We start from the raw sequence: 24,115 nt of genomic DNA, 5'->3' as shown, positions 1-24,115 counted from the left end.
CAAAATCTATAGACTCAAAATTTAAGTCGGCTAATGCACTTGGGTGGAACACGATGTTAGTAAAAAATATGGGAAACATTTAATCTGAAGCAATTTTAAGGAAACTTCGCAAAAGTTTATTTATGATTTATCGCTCGATATATATGTATTAGAAGTTTAAGAAAATTAGAGTCATTTTTACAACTTTTCGACTAAGCAGTGGCGATTTTACAAGGAAAATGTTGGTATTTTGACCATTTTTGTCGAAATCAGAAAAACATATATATGGGAGCTATACCTAAATCTGAACCGATTTCAACCAAATTTGGCACGCATAGCTACAATGCTAATTCTACTCCCTGTGCAAAATTTTAACTAAATCGGAGCAAAAAATTGGCCTCTTTGATCATATGAGTGTAAATCGGGCGAAAGCTATATATGAGAGGTATATCTAAATCTGAACCGATTTCAACCAAATTTTACACGCATAGCTACAATGCTAATTCTACTCCCTGTGCAAAATTTCAATTAGATCGGAGTAAAAGATTGGCCACTGTGGTCATATGAGTGTAAATCGGGCGAACGATATATATGGGCGCTATATCTAAATCTGAACCGATTTCAATAAAATTTGGCATACTTGACTACACTACTAATTGTACTCCTAGTGTAAAATTTCAACCAAATTGAGGTAAGACTCTAGCTTCTGGGACCGTAGTAGTCCATATCGGGCGAAAGATATATATGGGAGCTATATCTAAATCTGAACCGATTTCAATCAAATTTTGCACACTTGACTATACTACTAATTGTACTCCTAGTGCAAAATTTAAACCAAATTCGGCAAAAAATCTGGCTTCTGGGGCCATATAAGTCCATATCGGGCGAAAGATATATATGGGAACTATATCTAAATCTGAACCGATTTCTTCCAAAATCAATAGGGATCTATTCTGAGCCAAAACACATACTTGTGCCAAATTTGAAGTCGATTGGACTAAAACTGCGATCTAGACTTTGATTACAAAAATGTGTTCACGGACAGACGGACATCGCTATATCGACTCAAGAGCCCACCCTGAGCATTTTTGCCAAAGACACCATGTGTCTATCTCGTCTCCTTCTGGGTGTTGCAAACATATGCACTAACTTATAATACCCTGTTCCACAGTGTGGCCCAGGGTATACAAATTCAATTACGCCTTGCATATAAATCTAGACATCATTGTTTAACTAACGAACCACGTAACTAAAGAAACTTTTTTTGTTTCATATGAGCTCATTTCCACCAGATTTAAGATTGAATAGACATATTTTACAAATAAATCTCAATTTTTCATAAACTCAAATAAAGATGAATATGATTGATCAATTACTACCTGTAGGCAATTAAAACCAGCTTCTAATATCAATACCACCATGTTGTAAACAAATGAGATGTCTTTCCCACTTACGTCTCCTCATTTGGGTGATTGAAGAAAATTACTTTATTTACAAATGTAAGCTAATATTACGAAATTAATTAATTATGAAAAACAATGCCAAATACAGGATGGACATCCGCCATATAATAATTGAAGTTGATTTGATGAAATGAAGAACTTAATTTGCCTCATTGATCATTTGCCCCGCTGGCCATTCCCTCTTCAGTTTTTTTTTGGAAACTTCTTTTCAAAAATTGGAATTAAGTAAAACCAGCAGCAAGGTCATTTCTAGGCTTGGAATCGAATACACATTCCCTCAAATCCATTCAGACAATGTTGATTAACACCAAGAAGGTCCAACATCTATCAAAACAGCAACACACACATACACAGACACACAAACTTGTGGTTAGTCTATGAAATTTAAAATTTCACGGTTGGAAAACTTCATCAAATGTGGCGTTAATGGCTTATCAAATATCATCACAGACTTTTTTTTGTTTTGGACATGAGAGCTCTTTTCTGGTTAGCTGACTTTGTATTGTGGCCTAAATATCAGTGTTGTTGTTTTAGTTTTTTTTTGGCTGATGTTTAGTTTGGAGTTTTGTTTAATAGGCATCTAGTAATGATATTTAAGTGCAATTTAACTATCATTTAAAATCTCATGGCTATTTTTGGGGGGTAAATCAGAAAAAAACAAAAACAGCCAGTGCTATGGCCGTTTGTTATTGCCATTTAATTTGTGTGCACTGTGTAAACTTTAATTTGTAAATATTAGCGATAATGACTTAGTTGTTGTTGTTGTTGTTGTTATTGTAAATTTAAGAAAAGTGAGTGAGTGACTTACCATCTCATCAAGACTCTTCAAATCATTGGTTATGATTTGTGGTTGTGGGCCGTACATTAACATGGGACCTTGATCGTCGTCATCTTCATTTTCACTATCACTGTCATCGAAAATGTCAGTTTCGGTACCGACAGTTTCAGTTCCCACGCCAATATCAGTTTGTGTCCCATCACATTCGGTTTGTGTGCCACAGCCAATGCCATTGGCCTTATTGTCGGCTGCTATCTCTCGATCAATTTGGCGTTCCATTTGAACCAACATGGGAGCCAACATACCTGTAATGCATTACAAAGAAGAGACATGGTGTTGTTAAATTAGAAACTATTAACAATACATTTGTTTTTTTTTATTCAATTTAAATATGATACTTTGTAAAAAAATCAAGGATAATGGAAAAAGGATTTATTTTGGAAGAATCATGTGACACAGTGTGGTGAAATTTAGAAATATATTTTTTATTAAATGAAGTTACACGTTCATTTTTAAGGAGGCTAGCAAAATGTATAAGCCGATCAATTAAAAATTAAGGGTAATATAAAAATAATAATAATGGCATTTTTTGTGATATGGTTAGGTTAGGTATAGGGGCGGCCAGTTGCTTTAGGTTCACTTAGTTTATTCTTCCCATTGTGCTACCACACAGTGTTACCAGTTTTGGAGATTTTCTCCAAATCGGGGGTGGGGACGTTGGGGGAAATGGGGATTTGGTGGGGATTTTTTATAAATTTAGGGATTTTCCGAAAACTATCCAATTAATAATGAATAAAGTTTACAAGAAATTCTGTTTATTTCTACAGTATTTAAAAGATGGACTAAAAAGGGACACAGAATTTTATTTTATATGCCCAATCGCTAATTTATAATTTTACTCAGCTTGGCTAAGACATTTTTTTTTTACAATTTTGAAATCATTTTGTGAGGACTTGGGCCTAAATGTGGCCATCTCATGTGTTCATCACTCGTTTGGACATATAGAAATAATGAAGTGGTTCACTTTCACATTAATCTACCACCCAATGATTCACTTTCACATTAATCGGCCACCAAATTTTATTACTGGAGTAATATTTAGAAGTAAATTTTCGTTCATAAACCGAAATCCCATTTTCATTTCTCGAACATTTAGAACAGAGACCACCGGTCTCCTGTCTTGTGTTTCGACATCTTGATTTTATTGCAACTCATAAGCTGGTATGGCAAAACATTTAAAATTTTTTTCAACATTTAAATTATTACTGATTTACCGCTGCAGAGTCTATTTCTTTAATTTTTTCTCATAAAAACTTGTCAAAAATATTTTGCGAATTTTAGAATTGGGAAGTTTTTAGAACGAAAGCGTCCTAATTTGGGGACACGCCCGAAAATACTGGCAACACTGGTACCTCCTTTGTCAATGAGTGCTGCCGGACTCTATGCAGCTATATGACAAGAGACATCCTTTTTATAGCCGAGACCAAACGGCGTTTGACATTGATGTGAAACCACTTAGAGAAGCTTTGAAACACTCAGAAATGTTGCCAGCCTTGCAGAGAGGGGATAATCCACAGCTACAAAACTTTTAGTTGATTGAACCCATGATCCGTTGTATGCAAGGTAGGCATGATAACCGTTGCACTACGGCGATATGAATTTGTTGAAACATAAGCGTATTAGCACACTCGGATGAGAGTCGAAAAAAAGATGGGAACACGGACGAAAAAGACTGTTTTTCATATGTTTGGATGTAAAAATTATATGTTTGGAACTCAAATTTTTTAACACAATATTTTTAAGTGCAAGCATATAATGTTCATAAACAAGCATAAGATGTTCGGGACATATATGTTAGAACATATTGGTTGCGACATAAAATGTTTGTAAATATAATATGCTTAGATGCAAAACATATATTCATTTAGAAATTGCTTATAAGCATATATGTGTTTAGAAAGAGAGACCTAGAGAGTATGCTGCACGTAAAATAACGGAAGTAATTGGCGCCTTAAAAATATATCCACACAAAGAAAATTTCAATAAAATTTTTTTCTACCAGTATATGCCCTAAGGTGAAACATAATATGTTTGAACAATACAAACAATATTTTGTTTGGACCAATCCTGAAAATAAATATGCTTGAAGCAAAATGTGTTTGGGGTATATGTTACAGAAGCGATTTTTTTGAGGGTGTAGTTTTTAATGTATACCTCAATAAGTTCAAACACTAAGGACGATTTAGTTTTTATCAAAAGTGTTCCCCTCGTATTGCACTGTGTTTTCTCTTGCGCTTTTTTCACCTAAATCATATTATCATTCTAAAGTTATTGTTAATCCATAATAATGGGAGAGATTCTAAATCCAAAATGTATTGAAAAAGTAGTTAATATTTTGAAGCCAAATTAAAAAAATTTTACACTTTGTATCAGAATCGATATCGCCTTAAGTTCGGTTTCCTTTGAAGAATTAATTCTGGAAATACCACGATATGACCCTAAGAACACAAGCACTATCCGTGTAAAAATCGGGGGATCTAATTAGATATGATTAGATCTCAAAATTGGCCACTTAAGATCTAAGCAGATTTACCATCATAGGTTAGGTTAAGGTTAGGTTGACGAAATCTAACATCAGATCCAACTATATACAGGGATGTATATAATAATATCTAAGACATTAGATCTAGGCCAATATTGAGATCTGATCAGATTTAATTCCATAGTAATCAGATATGATTAGATCTTACCATTTTTCCGATCTACTGATATCTAATTGTATCAAATTAGATCTCTCAATTTTTACCCGGGTAAATAGTATATTCGGCTAAAAATTCGATCATACCGAATCTCAAGTGCCCACCAAAGAATTAGCTTATATAATTCATATATAGGGTGGCCGATATGTAATGCAACAAAGTAAGGCGCTATATTTTTTTTTATTTTATTTTAAATTATTTTAAATTTTATTATTCAAAACTAAATAAGTCAAAATAACTTGAAATTTTTAACCCTCTAATGCCCAAGCCCGCCTTTAGGCGGTCTTCATTTAATAAAGAAGCTTTTAGTAAAACACACCTTAAGACAACAAAAATGGGTAAAATAAAAAGAAAACTTAGTTAAAACTGTTCAAGAGGCATGTACTGAAGCATGCACTGAATTTTACCGTGTACATTTTTCTTGTTTAGTTTTCTTGCTTTCGTGTCTTTAACATTGAAAATTTAATCAGCTGGCAAAAAAATTGGACCATTAGAGGGTTAAATCGCTTCAGATTTCTTGGAATTGGCTACCTTCGGCACGACCGACAAAGCCTGCGGGCTACACAAAAATGGCTCTGCTGTATTTTTACCCAATATCGGCGAAGCGCCGTCTTGAGATAATCGACACTTTGGTACTTTTTAGTGCTAACCTTACTTACAAAATGCTTTAGACGTTGAAAGTCCAACCGATTGAGTTATGGAAATTTTGGAGACCATTGTGAAAGACGAACCGTCTTTTAAGCCATTCTTGATTGACACGTCTAAGTGCGGGAGCCACCGTGGTGCAATGGTTAGCATGTCCGCCTTGCATACACAAGGTCGTGGGTTCGATTCCTGCTTCGACCGAACACCAAAAAGTTTTTCAGCGGTGGATTATCCCACCTCAGTAATGCTGAGGTTCTCAAAACTTCTCTAAGTGGTTTCACTGCAATGTGGAACGCCGTTCGGAATCGGCTATAAAAAGGAGGTTCCTTGTCATTGAGCTTAACATGGAATCGGGCAGCACTCAGTGATAAGAGAGAAGTTAACCAATGTGGTATCACAATGGACTGAATACTCTAAGTGAGCCTGATACATCGGGCTGCCACCTAACCTAACCTAAAGTGCGATGGTGTTGATTCCTGTTGGAATATCCATGGCCTGTGGTAGAAATGTTTGCTTGCCGGGGGCTTCAGTAATGTCTTTAGGGCATTTTCCCGATAATAGTTGAAATTTAATTTGACCTCACTGTCGATGAATACAGGCGGGGAGCAACCACCGGCCGTTAGGGCGGTCTCCACCATTACCATCGGCGGCACTTGCGCTTTCCACATAAAACATTTGTACGATTATGATTATTCTTGGTTCTAAATTTCGTTGGTGATTTCCAATCTATTCTGGGATGAATTTTTATTGAAATATGGCAAACATAATATAAAGAGAAACACACACAATTATATCTATATAGCTTACCATAAGTACATTTAGTCATTTGTCATATTTTTGATTAATTTTTTAAATTGAAAATAAATCGACGGCACAGGAACATCACGAAATATTTAAAATAATTACAAAATTAAATTAAAATATCACAGTAGTATATCCTTATGGCTACGATCACAGAGGATTGAACTTAAACGGATTTTTCATATAATTGGAGTATGCATTTCCCGAAAGGAAATTAGGATAAAAGACCCACATTAATCATCTCCCCCTCTAATTTTATACTGATGCCTATGGAAAATCGCTTTGGCTTGCGATGGAAAGTATAGCCAAGCTTGTGTGTAGAGTGGTATCTGGCATATTCTTTCCAATAGGTTAATAATATCAATGTAATGTCTAAACAAACTTATCTACGCAAGAAGTTTTTGCCCTTATCGAGATATTCTAGAGCATTGCAAAATATGCTGTTTTAACCTTGAAATAAGTATATTTTTTCCCTTCAGAAAACAGTATTTTATCAAAACACGAAATTCCTTTTTTCCATTTTTTCCACAATAACCAAAGTTGCTTCACAAAAGACGCTCTATCTCACAAACTAATTGACTTACAGACGTCAAATTTTGACACGAATCATTTGAAGGTTGGTATTATATAAAAATAATATGCATTTAATACTAGCGATGCCATCTATGTGTCAGACCGGGGACTTATCAGCCAACCTGTTAGAGTGGTATCTGGCATGTTCTTTCCAATAGGTTAATAATATCAATGTAATGTCTAAACAAACTTATCTACGCAAGAAGTTTTTGTCCTTATCGAGATATTCTAGAGCATTGCAAAATATGCTGTTTAACCTTGAAATAAGTATAAATGATATTTGTTTTGAGTATTGTTACGACGAAATAAAAGTTCGTTTTGTAATTGACTAATAAAATTTATTACTTAATTTCGCCACACTGTATTTTACTCCAAGTAATTGGGGGGGATTTATATATGAATGAATGCTATTTGCTACTTACCAAATTTCGCTCCTCTACGGGCAACTTCTAAAAGGCATAAAATTACATGTTTCTCGTTTTTTCTCATAATGAGGTCGTCTGTTTCGAATAGGAGGCACTCTATAATTTTAAGGCTTTTTCTGTAATTACAAGAAGAAACAAAGCAACAGCAATGAAAAGATTAACAAGTTTTGGTAACCATAGAGAAATACTAAAATTATTATCAACAAATCAATCAAAAGTCTCTTTTACCCCCATTTTCATAAAGCTCCGTTAGTGTTCCGTTAACTAACCAACTTTTAAACCGTATTATAGACGAAGCTGTCATCTTGTCTTTATATGCAATAGGCCAGTTAGGAACTTAACTGACGAAAATTTTTCAGTTAAAGTTAACCGGAGAGAAAATATTTGCAATTTACTTTCTGTTAACTGGCAGTTAAAGCCTAACGGAGCTACATGAAACCGGCCGTTAGGTAAATAAAGAAAAAAAAAAGAAAAAACAAAAAACAACGTGAAAACAATCAGAAAATGTTTTGTTATCGAAGATTTCAATGAATGGAGATCTTGTGAGATTTTGTGTTTATCCATCAAAAGATTTGGAAATTGAATTGGTTTCTTTGCTTCTTTTGCTTCAATTGAAGGTGTTCAATTTCAAAACGATGTGCAAGACATTTGTGAAGAATTTTTACTTTTACTGCGGAATGAAAGGGAGTGCTGCCATGGTTTGATGTCTGTATTTGACTTTGCCTGCCCAGTGGCATAAATAGTTCGTTGTTGGGTATTCGATAAGGCCTCAATTTGCAGACTCCAAGAAGTTATCGTTTCATTTTAAGAAAGCACGTTATTTGTGAACAAACCCAGCAAACCTTGGGTAAGTAGTTCATGTCAAATACTGCTTACCAAAAGCATTTACCTCATGCTTGAGAATAATGATTTATCAATGCAGGTTTTCATGAGTACGACCACCTATCAAATAGATTTGTTGTTCAATTTTCGCAAACTTCACTGGATGCTCATGTCCAGAGAATGAAGCCGCCGAGTCGTGCCGCCGACCAGTTTTTGGAAGTCGACGCCGTCGCCGAATATGTCGATTCACCTCGACTCAAATTTAGCCGACAATTAATGAAAAATATTCATTTAATCAGAGAAATTTATTAACAATTGTTATATTTTTGCCAACATTATGAACTTTCCACCTGCAGTACCAAAATTCTGCAATAGTTTTACAAAAATTTAGCTGTGAAAATTTGAATGAAATGTAAATTTGATCTCATTACAATTCGTAAAACTTCAAATTGATTTTATAATGGATAATTGTGCGCCGCCGACTAGACAATTTTATATGGGCTTAGCCGTCAAGCCGCCGCCGCCAGGGGCAATAAATTAGTGTCAACCTCTGTCGAGAAAAATGGGTCGGCTTCATTCTCTGCTCATGTCTCGCCCGTGCTTACAATTTAGCTCTTGGTAATGTTCTGGGAGATACTTTCCCCATATGACTTGAACGTGGAAAAGTAAAAAAAAATTCCATTATTTATATACTAAAAAATGAACCAATTTATTATGTTTGGAGAAAGTTTCCTTGGCTTTAATAATTTTTTGTGTACGATAGTTAAATTAACTAAAAACATTGTGTTTCCGGCAAAATAGTTCAGAATTTCTTAAATTTTGTATGGTGTAGACATTTATCTAAATTTAATCAAACAGAAATTTTAAATTTTCTTTTTATTAAATTTTTTTATTTTAATGAAACTTGTATTTAATGGTGCGTGCGCTAAAATTTAGGGTGCATATTCCTTAGTTTTAAAACAAATAAAAATATTGACCTTATATTTTTATTTAATGTTTTAAAACTACACAAATATTTGCTTATTAAAAAGGGCTATTAAAACTACTACCAGAAAAAAGTGAATCCACCGTAAAAGAAAATGTAGGTTTTTTTTAGTTTGTTTTTCATATTTTTAAGAAAAAAATTGGAATTAAAAAATTTTAAAATGTCTTTAGCACTGTACTAAGTTCAAGAGACATTTTTAGGAAAATTTACTCATTTCAGAAACTTAGGAATGAAATTTAAATAAACTTCACCCATTTTAGGAAAATATCAACTATTCTCAAATTAAAAAAAAATCGTCATCCTTTATTCTCGCTTTATTACAATAATTTTAGGATACTGGTCTTTGAAGTATTTGTCTTTCAGTTAAATATTTACGCCTTTACATAGGTTTACAATTTTTTTTAATAAGAGTTTATTGGACTTGAAGTTATTAGGCCTAACTAGACATATGTTTCATTGCGGGCTGATTCCCCATTTATTTTAAGGATACAGCATCCTTGATTCACAATATGTCTTGAAATGCACAAATTGAAATTTATTTAAAAGTTTCTGTTTAATTTCGAAAGACACGCGATTAACCAGTGATTTCCTAGAATAGAATTTAACCATGGACCTAATGGAATTACTACCCAGCAAAAAAAGAGCTTCCAAAAAAGTAGTTTGGATCCCCAATTTGTGATCCGGAAGTAGTGTAAACATGGATCATCTCAAATGAATTTTACATGGGCTTGTCATAGGATGGAATTACTCCATGTTTGGATCCTTTGCATTGCTTTAGAAGTTGTGCCTTGGAAGTTCATTTGGATGAAGAAATTAAAAAAATAAATAAATAACAAAAATTTTTTTTCCAATTTCACTTTAAATTTTTATCATTATTTTTTATTAAATTTTTATTTTATTATTATCTAATTTTTATAAATTGAAAAAATTCTTCGCTTCCACCGGGGGTTGAACCTGGGTCTGTTGGCACCATAACAGAACGCCTTAGCACACTCAACCACAAATTCTGATGAACACGATGCATCAAAATGTCTATTCAAATGTTTGTGACATGAACCTAATATGACACCACGGCATGACATTCTAACTACTTCCTGAGATGTTCTTTATTATATTTTATTATGAATGAAAAAATAAAGAACGCTGGTCAAATCTCACCAGCAGAAATTTTTATATTAAATATTTTTTAAAAAAAAAATTTTTTGTGTTATACATCGTTTTTTTTTCGGCATATATTTTTGTATAAATATATTTTTTCCATTAAAAATCAACAAAAAATTTAAAATTATCGTAATTTGAGAAACCTTCGCAAAACAACTTCCATGGATGTGAAAAAGTCAAACGGCACAGGTTCACATCCCAGCTGGGATGAATTTTTTTATTTTTTTTGCTTTTTTATTTTTTATTCTTTTTAGGGAAATTTAATTGTCCAAAACTTAAATTTTCTCCTAACATAGCCTAATTGTGTACTTTCTAATACTTGTCCCAAAGGACTGTATCCGACGTGGAAAAAAATCGATAAGGGATCCCGGGATGCGGTTTAAAAGAAATGTTTGGGGACTTGTCCAAAAGAACTGCATCGGAAGTGGAAAAAACTTGATGGGGGATTCCAGGATGCACTTTAAAAAAAAGGTTTGCGGACTTGTCCAAAAGAACTGCATAGGAAGTGGACAAAACTTGATGGGGGATTCTGGGATGCGCTTTAAATGAAATGTTTGTGGAACAACTTGTGGAACAACAATTTTTTTGCTGGGTACAGCCGAAATGAAACCTAAACCTATCAGAATTATTCAAAGAGTGACAGACAATTCCTAATATAAGTTATTATTTGTAATAGACCTATTGAATGCCGTAAGCCATAAATCATAAATTATCTCAATTTATACCGCTGGATGGCTACTGATGTCTGCATCTTTGCTTCTGGATCTTCGGTGGTCTGAAACTTCTTATTGGTCTGCCTGTCTGTCCATCTGTCTGTTTGGTTATTTTGAGGCATCCATGCATTCATTGACTCATTATTAGTTCAGGCTTACATCAAAGAGTTTTTGGTAGTGCTGTGGCATGATGCGTGCGTGATGCGTTTATTATTTAACATTAATTTGCCGTGAATGAATTTTACGCGGATACGGTTTAATTTTGTTGATCTAAATTTAATTGAAATTTTCTGTTTTTAACGAATATCATTAGAAACGGCAGAAACAGTAGCAGCAGCATGAATCTTAATTCTTCTGTGCTTACCTTAGGCAGCTACTGATGCCGCTGTAGGCTTCCTTTTGCTATTTCATATGGCTGAATAGCTTCTTAGTTTGACTAAATGTTTCAGTTCTGTTTCTTTATTTCGTTCTGCTTTCTTTTTTTGTTTCTTTTTTTGCTTCGGCTGCTACTGTCTAGCTTTTGAGTTCTATTGCCAAGAATTTCTATTTGTTAAATTCTAGTTGAAAGTGCAATGATCGGCGGGAATGTTTGCCGATTGTAACATTTCACTTTTCCTTAGCTTGGCGTAGAAAATAATGCGCTTTGCCAAATTAGCGTAATTGAAAGTAAAAATTTGTGGTAATAAAGAATCTTTTAATCTGGTCAAAAAAAAAAAAAAAAACTAAAACCGGAAATATTATTTATAATAAGACAACACATAAATGTAATTGCAATTTTTATTGGATAGCAATAATTACATGCTGAGAATTACATTTTGCATGCAGAGTATTTTTATTTAATGCCAAATTCTGACAAAACAAATAATGCGTATTTTAGGCTTGAAAACTTCCCTATACACAGACAAAAAAAACGTAATTAAACTAACACTAGGGGAGCCACCGTGGTGCAATGGTTAGCATGCCCGCCTTGCATACACAAGGTTCGATTTCTGCTTCGACCGAACACCAAAAAGTTTTTCAGCGATGGATTATCCCACCTTAGTAATGCTGGTGACATTTCTGAGGGTTTCAAAGCTTCTCTAAGTGGTTTCACTACAATGTGGAACGCCGTTCGGAAAAAGTAAGAATGAACTATTTTACATTTAGTTATTTTTTTCTTCTATGGGAGGATGTAATTTCATGAACTGCAGTTAAAAAGTACAACCGGATATTCAGTTTTACTGGTTTTAACAATGATTTGTGGAAATCTTAAAATGGGGAGTACAATTTGGTTCAATTTTCGTGCGAGGTAGTTCATTTTTACTATAAGTTTACTTTTTTTATGGTGTACACTCAACAAAACATGATCCCTACATTGGAAAGATTTCTTAACTTTTTGCGTACGTTAAATTAACTAAAGAAGGTGGAAAATTGTGTACAAATGAAGCATAAATATTTACTGAATTCGTGTCCCCCGAAAAATAGGTTAGAATTTCTTAAAATTTGTAAATTTTTACCAATAATGCGCCCATCTTGAACTTCGTATAGCACTAAAAATATTTTTGCAATTTTGAACACTATCTTTTTGCCTTCACACTACGAAATTTTCTTTTACAAGTGAATAAAAAATAATTATGTCTATAACTTTTCTTGAATTTGTCGAATATTTTCTCATTTTTGTGAAATTAGTGTGACATCTGCGTTTGTTATATACAATGCCACCCATAAGTATTGGCACAGCACCCTAAACCACATAGTGGTCAGGGTATCTGCGAAAAAATGTGTCTACCAGAAATATTGATTTTAAGCTCCATAGGATATGTACCGATCGACTCACAACTTCTTCCTGAGTCGGTTTAGCACTTGGTGTCCGTCCGCCTGACCATATATTTGTTCGCAGTATTCAAGGCACTATTATTAATGTTGATGGAAGAATGGGCTACAATGGGGTACATAGGTACAAATAAAACAAAAAATTAGTCCATTCATTGTCTAGACTGCTTGATGCCATTATCAAACAAAATTTTTTATAATTTAAATAATTAAAGAACGAAAAATTTTCTAAAATAAAAAATGATCTATTTTAAATGTTTTAATTTAAAATAACTTAGCTTCATATCACTTTTAAAGTGTGGTTTTTATCAAAATTATTTGGTGTGTCAATACTTATGTGTGCCACTGTAGTTTAGTTAAAATTTCTAAAATTAACCAAATTTTTATAAAATTTTCCAAAATTTTCTTTCATGGTAGCGTCATTGTTTTTTTTAGTGTACCCGGTATCTAAGATTTTATGGCGTTAGTGCAAACGCACTCAGCTGTAAAAAGGTGGCCCCTTAACAATGAACTGGAGATAATTCCATTTCCCACAAATTAGTTCAGAATTTCCTAAAATTTGTAAATTTTACCAAAAATGTATCCATCATGAACTTTGTATGGCGCCATATACATTGTGCAATTTCCATTTTTTTTTTCAAAATACGAAATTTCTTCAACAAGTGAAAAAAATAATTTTGACTAATAAATTTGTCGAAAAATATTTACTTATTTTTTGTAATACAGTTTAGTAAACCATTCTTTAAATTAACTTTATTTCCTGGTGAACTGAAAAAATGTTGTCGTGAGGCCTTAAAATACGAATGCGTGTTTTGCTTTGCATAGAAGATGTATTTCTCTGATATAAAGTTTTTTGATTGTACACTCAAAAAATAGTTTACTTGGATCCAAAGATTTTGACCTACCCTTAAGGATTTAGGTATTGATTCCGAGCCAAAGATGCGGCTTCTTTAAAATAACGACATCTCTGACGGACCTCCCTGGCTTTAAATCTAGGATAAATAAAATTAAAATTAGATACACTTCTCATTCATCGAATTTTTATCCTCTTTTTGCGATATATTAATAAAGGTATTTATGTACAAACAAATTCCAATTTAAACCCCAAATTATGACGGGTACTTCAAAGTAAAAACAGTTTTCTTAATGTTAAAAAAACTTTAAACCAAAGATGCAAATCCTTAAAATAAGTCTTAGTCTATGTTTGAAGCGATTTTATCTTAAATTTAAAAATGCAATATGTCAGTTGAGTAAAAGACGATTTCTTTAAATTAAAAATGTTTTTCTTTATTTTAAGGAAAATTTGCCATACTTCAAAGATCTACAACTTCAGAAGAGAGACGGAAAATTTCAAGATTTAATGAAAAAAATTTTTGAAGCAAGGATTATAAACTTTCATTTAATTAAAATATCATTATTTTAAAGAATTTTGTCCTTAACTTTGGGTAAATTTCGATTCCTAAAATTAAAGTTGCATAATCTTCCATATTAGGTCAATATTTTTTTCACTGTACAAAAGTCGATAAACTTTTCAATGAAGTCGTTTTGTCCTTATAGTTAGGTGATTCGACTTAAAGAAAATTTTGTTTGACAAAGGTCAACTTGACGTTAATAATACAGATAAATTCCTCAAAATTATTTTGACTTGACTACTTGAAGTCGAAAGTTGAAAAGTTAAGTTGTTAAGAAGTTTTTAAAGGTCTCTGATAGCACATGATGAAAAAAGCGGAAAAAAGTGAATGATTTCAAATTTGACTTCTAGTATCTAGTATTTAGTGACGATCTGATTTCTTCCAAATTCAATAGCGTTCGTCCTTGTGCCCAAAGAAAAATCACCCTGTACCAAATTTCATTAAAATCGGTTAATAATTGCGACCGGAATCCTATGAACAACAAAAACATGGACAGACGGACAGGCACCAAGCGCTAGATCGACTCAGGAGGCGTTTCTGAGTCGAACGGTATATATTTTATGGGGTCTAAAATCAATATTTCTGGTAGGCACATATTTTGGCAGATCAAAGTTATTATACTATGACCACTATGTGGTTTAGGGTATAAAAAGAATTGTTTCTTAAATGCTTCCGTACTTTAAATCTCCGCTTCTTTGGCTCGGAATCAATACCAAAATCATTAGCGTAAAGACAAAATCTTTGGAACCGGGCAAGCTTTTTTCAGTGTGGACAGACAACTTGTAGTGGTTTCCAGATAGTAAACTTCAGTAGACTAGAACCTAGTCCTTAGGTAGTTTAATTCGTTCAAATATCTAATGTAGCAGTTGTTATTTAAGCGAAGTTGCGAGAAATTAAAAAACAATCCCCTTTCCTAATTTTGGTTAATTTGGTTTTACCTCATTTCAGAATAAAGTATTATGGAAATTGAGTTTAAATTGACTGATGATAAATTTAATATGCCCCATTAGGTCTGTTCAAAAATATACTGAGTTAATTTAATTTAATTAAATTAGATTATCTAAATATACATGCTACGTAATGATCATTGATTAAACTCAACAACTATTCGCCACTGCTACACTTCTACAAAAACAATGCAATTTGCGAAGATTGCAAAAACGCCAATGGGTGTGTCGATGTCTATCTCATTGTGTTCGGTCTACTTTGATCTAATTTAGAGGAACTTTAATCAATCGATTGACATGGAAATGCCACTATTAACTAAATTCAATCGATTTGTATCGACAATTTAATGAAAACATTTGAAAAGACAGTGAAAATAATTCTAGTATTAATCGCTATTGCGGATGAGATGACAAGTTTGAATTTTGAAATCTTTTGTCGTAATAAGTTCATGTCGGATTATTGGTTTAATGTAATTCTTGGTATCAAAGACTGACGGGTCATTACAAAGTTTCGTTGTCTGATGCAAAAGTAACGAAGGAGCAATTCACTATCGTATTTAAGGTTTTTATCGAATGTAGAAGTGTGAGAGAGTCCGCGTTTTCGCAAAAAATGGAAAAAGAGCAAAACCTGTCGGTGATTTGTATCAAATCAATGAACTGTTTGACTTCCATCACTAAAGTTTAGGAAGTTTGGTTCTTTGATTAGAATAATGCAGCAGAACTCCAATCTCTTGTTGGCAGACCCCCGTTTGAAAGTGGTAGAAATAGCTGAGATGGCTGGAATTATAAAATATCGAAATTCTGATCTGGCTGAGCGACAGTTCCGCATTTGCTCACTCCGAACAACAAGTAGAATTATGCAAACATTTCCGTTTGAGACATTTGAACGATATCCGTTGGTCGCTTCGCGAAATCGACGAATCATGGATCCACTGGTATTCACCCAACATCTAGGAAAAGTCTATACAGTGGACTCTAACTGGCGAATGAGTTCCGGAACAGATCTTCATCTGTTTGCCTAATTGGTCTGAAAGTTGATGACCACCGTATTCTAGGAGTTATTAGATACCAATCAAGTACTTGCAATATGACGAATTATCTTTCACTGTGATAACGCATCTGGTCACTTCTTCCGGTTCACCACGTTGGAATTAGGTTATGAATTGTCGTCCTATGATTTAATTTAATCTACACTGAAAAAACTTACCGTCGTATATTTATAGACTTCTTGTCCTTAAAATCAGATAGGTAGCTAAAAATGTCTTTATTTTAAAGAAGCAGCATCTATGGCTCAGAATCAATACAAAATTCCTTAAGAGAAGGTCAAAATCTTTGTATCCCAGACAACTTTTTTGAGTGTATATGAACCCTTTTTAGTTTTTTTTTTATATAAATTATTAAACTAAGCTAAGCAAAATTTGATTGTAATACTAGAGTTAAAAAATATTAAAATCTTTAAATTTAAGATAAAAAATTTCGAATATAGACTAAGAATTATTTTGAGGAGTTTGTGCCTTTGGCTCAATGTTTTTTTGGAATTAAGGAAACATTGTTTACTTTGAAGTATCCGTTATAATTTGGATTTTTAAACTGGTATTTGTTTGTACGTAACATACAGCGAAAAGAAAATGAAAATTTGATAAATGAGATTTAAAGCCAGATAGATGTATGTAAAAAGATTTAAAGCCAGATAGATGCATGTAAAAATGTATTTACTCTAAATAAGCTGCATCTTTGACTGGGAATCAATACCAGTCATTTTTTTTTTGAGTGTACCTAAACCCTTTTCTATCAGTTTTTATATAAAATGTTGACATATTTTTAATTGAAAAATAATAATTGAAAGTGATTATTTATTATTTTATTTAAATAGGTCTTAATACAAATATCATTGATTAAACGAAAATTAAAATAAGTAAAATTTGAATGAGATACTTGAGCTAAAAAAAAATTTGTTTTTTGACTATTGACGATTTTCCTATTCTACTTAGTTTACTACATTGGTATACTCACCTGCACCATGTTATGAAATTTGAAACATTATCGCGGGCAAAGAATGTACCGCTTTTTGCTCCAATCAAATAGTGAACATTGCCCATGGCCAAAATTGGCCCTGCCGAGCCTGAAGTTATAGACCGAGTCATTGATTTGTTGCGTGCCTGACGTCGGGCCAAATATTCCTCAGCAGCTTGGCGTACATAGTTGGCATGCTGTAAGAACAAAAAAAGACACAAAATAAAAAACCATACATTTGAGAAACAAATATGCAAAACAAAAATAAGAACGAAAAACAAATACATGACAATGTATATTTGGATTTAATACCCTCAAACAATTCAAGGAATCTTAAAAAGAAAGATCACGAAACGCCACCGCCGGCTATTATTTTTACGCAAAACATTCAAGCGAAATGATATGCAGCCGCCACCCAAAATTCTCATTAGAATCACTGCAAAATACAAACTACTCGAAATGCAATAGGAAATGTCGTCCAATGTGACCGCAATGGGTGTCGCTGCACTTCTGCTTGCCTGGGAGATCACAAAAAAACAAAAACTTGCGACATTTTGAGGGTATAGCATAATTAAATTAAACATATTTGGCGAGAAATTATTTTGTTACCATTCCATTAACTGGGTTACAACACAAAAATGCGTGTTTTTTATTGATGCACAAACTTACACCCCACGGTGGCATACTTGATTGGTTGCTGAATTGTTGGGAATTCATCATTGGCGCCATACGAGTTTGATGACTTTCGGATGTGAATCAAAGACATTTTATCTTGGAACTAGTAATTTATTCTTCTTTTCTACAAATACCAATAATCGGAGCATACTGGAAAAGGTCTTTTTTGTGGCAAATATTGGCATGATGACTGCATTGCGAAAAAATAGGTTTATGCTTTATGGTAGACTTACTGTCGTTCCAGGTACACGAAGAGATTATATGGTCAGAGTTTAAGAGTCAAGAGGTGCCTTTGAATGACGGTGAACCAAAATAACGACAGATTGCAATCCTGCCAATTCGTTTCTGACTTTGAGGACTTGTAACAAAAATCGTATCTCTGAAATTCATTTATTGTTTTGATTTTGTTATATATTTGCTGTTAGCCTTCCATTAAAAAAAAAAAATAAATTTTGAAACATTAATGTTATTTTGCCAAAAGTTTGTAGAATATGTAAACATTTTACAAGACAGTTAGGTCCCTAAGAAGCCGCATCTTTGGTTCGGAATCAATAACAAAATCCTTAAGACTAAGTTAAAATCTTTGGACACAGGTAAACTTTTTTTTTGAGTTTAGTCAAGTTACTAAATATAATGGATGTGCATTCTCTATGATTTTATTTAAAGTTTCTGTTGACAAATTGCATGAGAAAATATTATGAAAAAGTTTTCGAACAGAAACATGCACAGTCAGGAGTATATAGATTTGTATCTGGCGTTTTCTTTTCAATGACTGTTGATCAAGTTCCTTAATCTCCTTTGTCCATTAAGCTCAAATAATAATTAATTGAGAATTAATATTATGAAAAAGTTTATGTGAATATATTCGATTTATAGAAATTTTCTAAAAAAATCCCCATAACCTAATGGGATATTTTGCCTTAATTATCATATATTATTTTTATACCCTCCACCATACACTGAAAAAAATATTGTCGTGAGGTCAAAGATTTCATGTCTTTAAAATACGAATACAAATTTTGCTTAGCATAGAAGACGCATTTCTCTAAAAAAAAGTTATTTTCCTTGTCCAAAAGTCGATAAACTTTTCAATGAAGTCGTATTGTCCTTATAATTAAGTGATTTGACTTAAAAATGGGTATCTTAACATGAAAGAAAAAATGTATAGGCTAAGGTCAACTTGACTTTAATAATTCAGAAAAATTCTTTAAATTTAAGGAAATTGTTTTTAAATTTGTTGTCTTTTTGCATCTTGACTACAAAGCAAAAAATCGTTCAAATATAGGACATGTTTTTCAAAACTTTATTTTAAAGAAGTTTTTTACTTCAAACATAGCATAATTTCTACTGGAAGTCGGGTCCTAATTTGGAAAACAAAGTTGCCGTTAACTCCTTTTTAACTCCTTCCTTTTGATAGCATATGAAGAAAAAAAGCTTAGAAAGCGAAAAATTAAAATTTGCTTCCTAGAAGCAAGTACACTAAACCTAAATTTAAAAGAGAATTGTGTCTTAAAAGTAACCTTACTTGTATTCTCCGCTTCCTTGGCTCGGAATCAATACCAAATTTTTTAAAGTAAAGACAAAATCTTTGGAACCGAGTATGCTTTTTTTTTCAGTGTAGGATGGGGGTATATTAACTTTGTCATTCCGTTTGTAACACATCGAAATATTGCTCTAAGACCCCATAAAGTATATATATTCTGGGTCGTGGTGAAATTCTGAGTCGATCTGAGCTTGTTCGTCCGTCCGTCCGTCTGTTGAAATCACGCTAACTTCCGAACCAAACAAGCTATCGACTTGAAACTTTGCACAAGTAGTTGTTTGTGATGTAGGTAGGATGGTACAAATGGGCCATATCGGTCCACTTTTACGTATAGCCCCCATATAAACGGACCCCCAAATTTGGCTTGCGATTGCTCTAAGAGAAGCAAATTTCATCCGATCCGGCCGAAATTTGCTACATGTTAGTATATGGTCTCTAACAACCATGTAAAAATTGGTCTATATCGGTCCACTTTTACGTATAGCCCCCATATAAACGGACCCCCAAATTTGGCTTGCGGAGCCTCTCAGAGGAGCAAAATTCATCCGATCCGGTTGAAATTTGGTACGTGGTGTTAGTATATGGTCTCTAACAACCATGCAAGAATTGGTCCATATCGGTCCATAATTATATATAGCCCCATATAAATCGATCCCCAGATTTGTCCTCTGGAGCCTCTTGGAGGAGCAAAATTCATCCGATCCGGTTGAAATTTGGAACATGTTGTTAGAATGTGGTCTCTAACAACCATGCAAAAATTGGTCCATATCGGTCCATAATTATATATAGCCCCCATATAAACCGATCTCAAGATTTGAACTCCGGAACCTCTTAGAGGAGCAAAATTATTCCGATCCGGTTGAAATTTGGTACGTGGTGTTAGTATATGGTCCCTAACAACCATGCAAAAATTGGTCCATATCGGTCCATAATTATATATAGCCCCCATATAAACCGATTCCCAGATTTGGTTTGCGGATCCTCTAAGAGAAGCAAATTTCATCCGATCCGGCTGAAATTTGAACATGGTATTAGTATATAGTCTCTAAGAACCATTCAAAAATTGGTCCATATCAGTCCATAATTATATATAGCCCCTATATAAACCGATCCCCAGATTTGAACTCCGGAGCTACTTGGACGAGCAAAATTCATCCGATCCGATTGAAATTTGCAACGTGGTGTTAATATATGGCCGCAAATAACCATGCCAAAATTGGTCCATATCGGTCTATAGTTATATATAGGCGATCCCCAATCACACAAAAATTGGTCCATATCGGTTCATAATCATGCTTGCCACTCGAGCAAAAATAATCTAGCAAAATTTTATTTCTATAGAAATTTGTCAAAATTTTATTTCTATAGAAAATTTTGTCGAAATTTTATTCCTATAGAAAATTTTGGCAAAATTTTATTTCTATAGAAAATGTTGTCAAAATTTTAATTCTATAGAGAATGTTGTCAAAATTTTAAATCTTTTTAAAATTTTGTAAAAATTTTATTTCTATAGAAAATTTTGTCAAAATGTTATTTCTATAGAAAATTTTGTACAAATTTTACTTCTATAGAAAATGTTGTCAACATTTTATTTTGTCAAAATTTTATTTCTATAGAAAATTTTGTCAAACTTTATTATATACGTATTCAATCGGCCTTTTTTAGTTTAATATATACCACGTATGGACTATGTGGTATATATTACGGTGTTAGGAAGTTTTAAGACACCTTGCCATCGGCAAGTGTTACCGCAACCCAAGTAATTCGATTGTGGATGACAGTCTTAAGTAGAAGTTTCTACGCAATCCATGGTGGAGGGTACATAAGCTTCGGCCTGGCCGAACTTACGGCCGTATATACTTGTTTTAATTCACTTTCTATGTGAAGTATATTTAATACAAAAAGCGATTCATTTATGTAATATTAAATAACGATATCTATTATCAGACAATGTTAATTGGTTGTTAAATGCTCCAATTGTTACAGATTAGATTTGCCTTGTTAACAAACTCTGATAATAATTCGCCACACAATTTTTCGTTATATTTCTTTTTCAATTAAAATAACACAAAAAACCCCATTCAATCCATAATAAAAATCATTTGTCACGATTTCGGTTTTTTATTCGAAAAAAAACATTGTTCCTTTATTATGATGAAGGCGCTTTCTAAGGTCCATATGAATTTGTAACGAATCGATAACTTTGGTATTAAAAACTGTCATAATGATGACAGAAAATGCGGAGAGCTAGGGGGTGGCAACACTGATGACATTTTTGGTTATTGTTTGCATAAACAATACCAGCCCCACAATTAAACAAGAAAATAATGTCGCAAATAGGCAAAGTCGATTCGAGTATGCTTCTTTATGGGCCAAGATGTTTAGCCATGAATGAGAAATGAAACCACCATCATTAGCTCTCTCAGTGTTGGCAATGCCAATGTCCGTTAGTGTTGGTTGAAGAAAAGGGTTTTGCTTTTGTGCATTGTTGTTGTTGTTGTCGTCGTCGATACCGTTGCATTATGTCACCGAATATCTGTGAATAATTGAAAAGTTTCGCACAAAATGTCCGTACCCCCTATGCAACGCTGGTTTGGTTTTAATTTTGGATCTAGTGTAGAGTTTTTTTTTTGTTTTGGGTTATTTTGGCAACATTATTTTCAATGTCTTTTATATGCAATGGGGCCAATTAAATGCCATGTCATTTTATTTGTCTACTAAACGTTTCAGACATTAATGTGTGTTGCACTTATTATGGTGTGCCACATTGGACAATAGAAACAAAAGTCATATTACCACACGGCAATATTAGGCGTGTTTTAATTTCTTGCTACAAAGAAATTTTATGTGCACGGATTTTAGGCATCTAAACTGCATTGCGTTAATTGTGGATAATTCAAATGCAAAGAAGTACACGCCACAAATATAATACAAGTAATGAAAGTATTAGCAAATCTGACAAAATTCATAAGATTTAAATTAATTGCGAAAAGGCGTAAAACGAAGAATTTTCCCAACAAACACAAGGATGAGCATTTTTCATAGGTAATGCCATATCAATTTGATAGTGAATCTCATGTTCAACATTAATTTAAATGGCCTTGCAAATTGCTTGCTTTCAACAAATTTTCCATAGATTTGAAGCGTTAAAATGAAATTTAATTTAAAAAGTTGTTGCTAATATGTTGAGAAATTGTTGCTAACGTGTTGAAATCTGCTGTTGATGGTAATGTCTGTTTTTTTGTTGAGAACGCGATTTTCTCAACACTTTCTCAAATTGAATTCTAATCTAATTCTTTGAAAAAATGTTTGAAAGCGTATTGAATATAAGCATTTCTCCAATGCTTGTGTTTATTGGGTTTATATATAACCTAAAAGAAAGTGAAAATGAAATCCTTCTCAAGCAGAGCCTTTTCGGATGTATATCTAAAGTAATAAAAAGGAAAAACTTCAAATTTCTTGCTGGGTATTGATGCATTATTTCCGTTTCCAAAAGTTGTATTTTTAAGAAAGTGGCCAACTGAAGAGTATGTTTCTGTCAATTTCTTTACATCGGCTACTGGGCGCCCATAATTATGTTCTCTTAATATAACTGCTTGACGGTATGCATTGTTTGTTCATTATCTGTTGATGACAATAACACCTAAGTAGCCCAGTGGATCGTGGTTTGGCTTACAAACCGGCCCGCGGTTCAATTCTTCATCCGGGCGCAAGGTAAAATGTGAAAAATTTATATAATCGAATAATTTCTTCTACATAGTTTGTATTACAGAAAAAGGCGCTAAACACGAAAAAATGTGAGAGAAAATGCAATTAGCCAGAAAATTAAAAAAAAAAATAATTGAGTTATTCTTTATGAAAGAAAAGAATCAACTTTTATTGCAAAGAGTATATAGTTCTCTTCCAGACAAACTTCCTCATAGCGAAAAGCAAATGGATAGCGATGATTGTTTGTTTCGTTTCGTTTGAGAGGAAAGAATTAGTTTTTGCATGTATAAACAGCGTATTATTCCATAAAGATGAAGACATGAAAAAATTTTCTTAAATCAATTTACCGCCATCATAATAGAAATAATACGAACAATAATAATTCACCAGATGAGAAACACTCTCATCTTTGTAACATATGGTATAAAAAAACGAATAATGGAAAACATGCCTATTATTGCATTCATGGTAAGAGAATTAATTGTGGGAGCCACCGTCAACTGAAGTTTACTTCAGCAGCATTTCCCAATTAATAAAATGGTTGTGTGACATATTCATTAGTCATTATAGCCAGTTGTGGGTAGGCATTTGAAAAACAAATGAGGAACATAAAACTCCTCCAGCAATGGCCAATTGTTCATACAGGAGTATGGAATTTGATTATGTTAGGGACAACTGCCAAAAATAATCTACCAAAATTTGGACCAACATTTACAAAAAAAAAGCTACCAAACAAAAACAAAACTTTATATTCCATTACATATCAAAAGTTATTTTGCAAAATTTTATTTCTATAGAAAATTTTCTCCAAATTTTATTTCTATAGTAAAGATCGTTAAAATTTAATTTCTATAGGAAATTTTGTCAAGATTTAATTTCATTTTATTGAGTACCTACACAC

General features: G+C 33.1%; 1 protein-coding gene across 3 annotated transcripts in view; it reads right to left on the bottom strand.

Annotated features, from left to right (window-relative positions):
* pigs (GAS2-like protein pickled eggs) overlaps nt 1–24,115 on the bottom strand; it is a 455,389-nt gene that overhangs the window by 75,182 nt on the left and 356,092 nt on the right. For all 3 annotated transcript variants that reach the window (XM_075302273.1, XM_075302274.1, XM_075302275.1), the window contains exons 3-5: nt 17,289–17,485; nt 7,421–7,539; nt 2,251–2,525 (exon numbers count right to left, since the gene is read on the bottom strand). In XM_075302273.1, coding sequence (XP_075158388.1) covers nt 2,251–2,525; nt 7,421–7,539; nt 17,289–17,485 — 591 coding nt within the window. The remainder of the gene's footprint in view (nt 1–2,250; nt 2,526–7,420; nt 7,540–17,288; nt 17,486–24,115) is intronic.

Source organism: Haematobia irritans, chromosome 3, assembly GCF_050003625.1.
Source record: "Haematobia irritans isolate KBUSLIRL chromosome 3, ASM5000362v1, whole genome shotgun sequence".
NCBI lineage: Eukaryota > Metazoa > Arthropoda > Insecta > Diptera > Muscidae > Haematobia > Haematobia irritans.
This window is presented reverse-complemented; position numbering and strand designations above follow the sequence as displayed.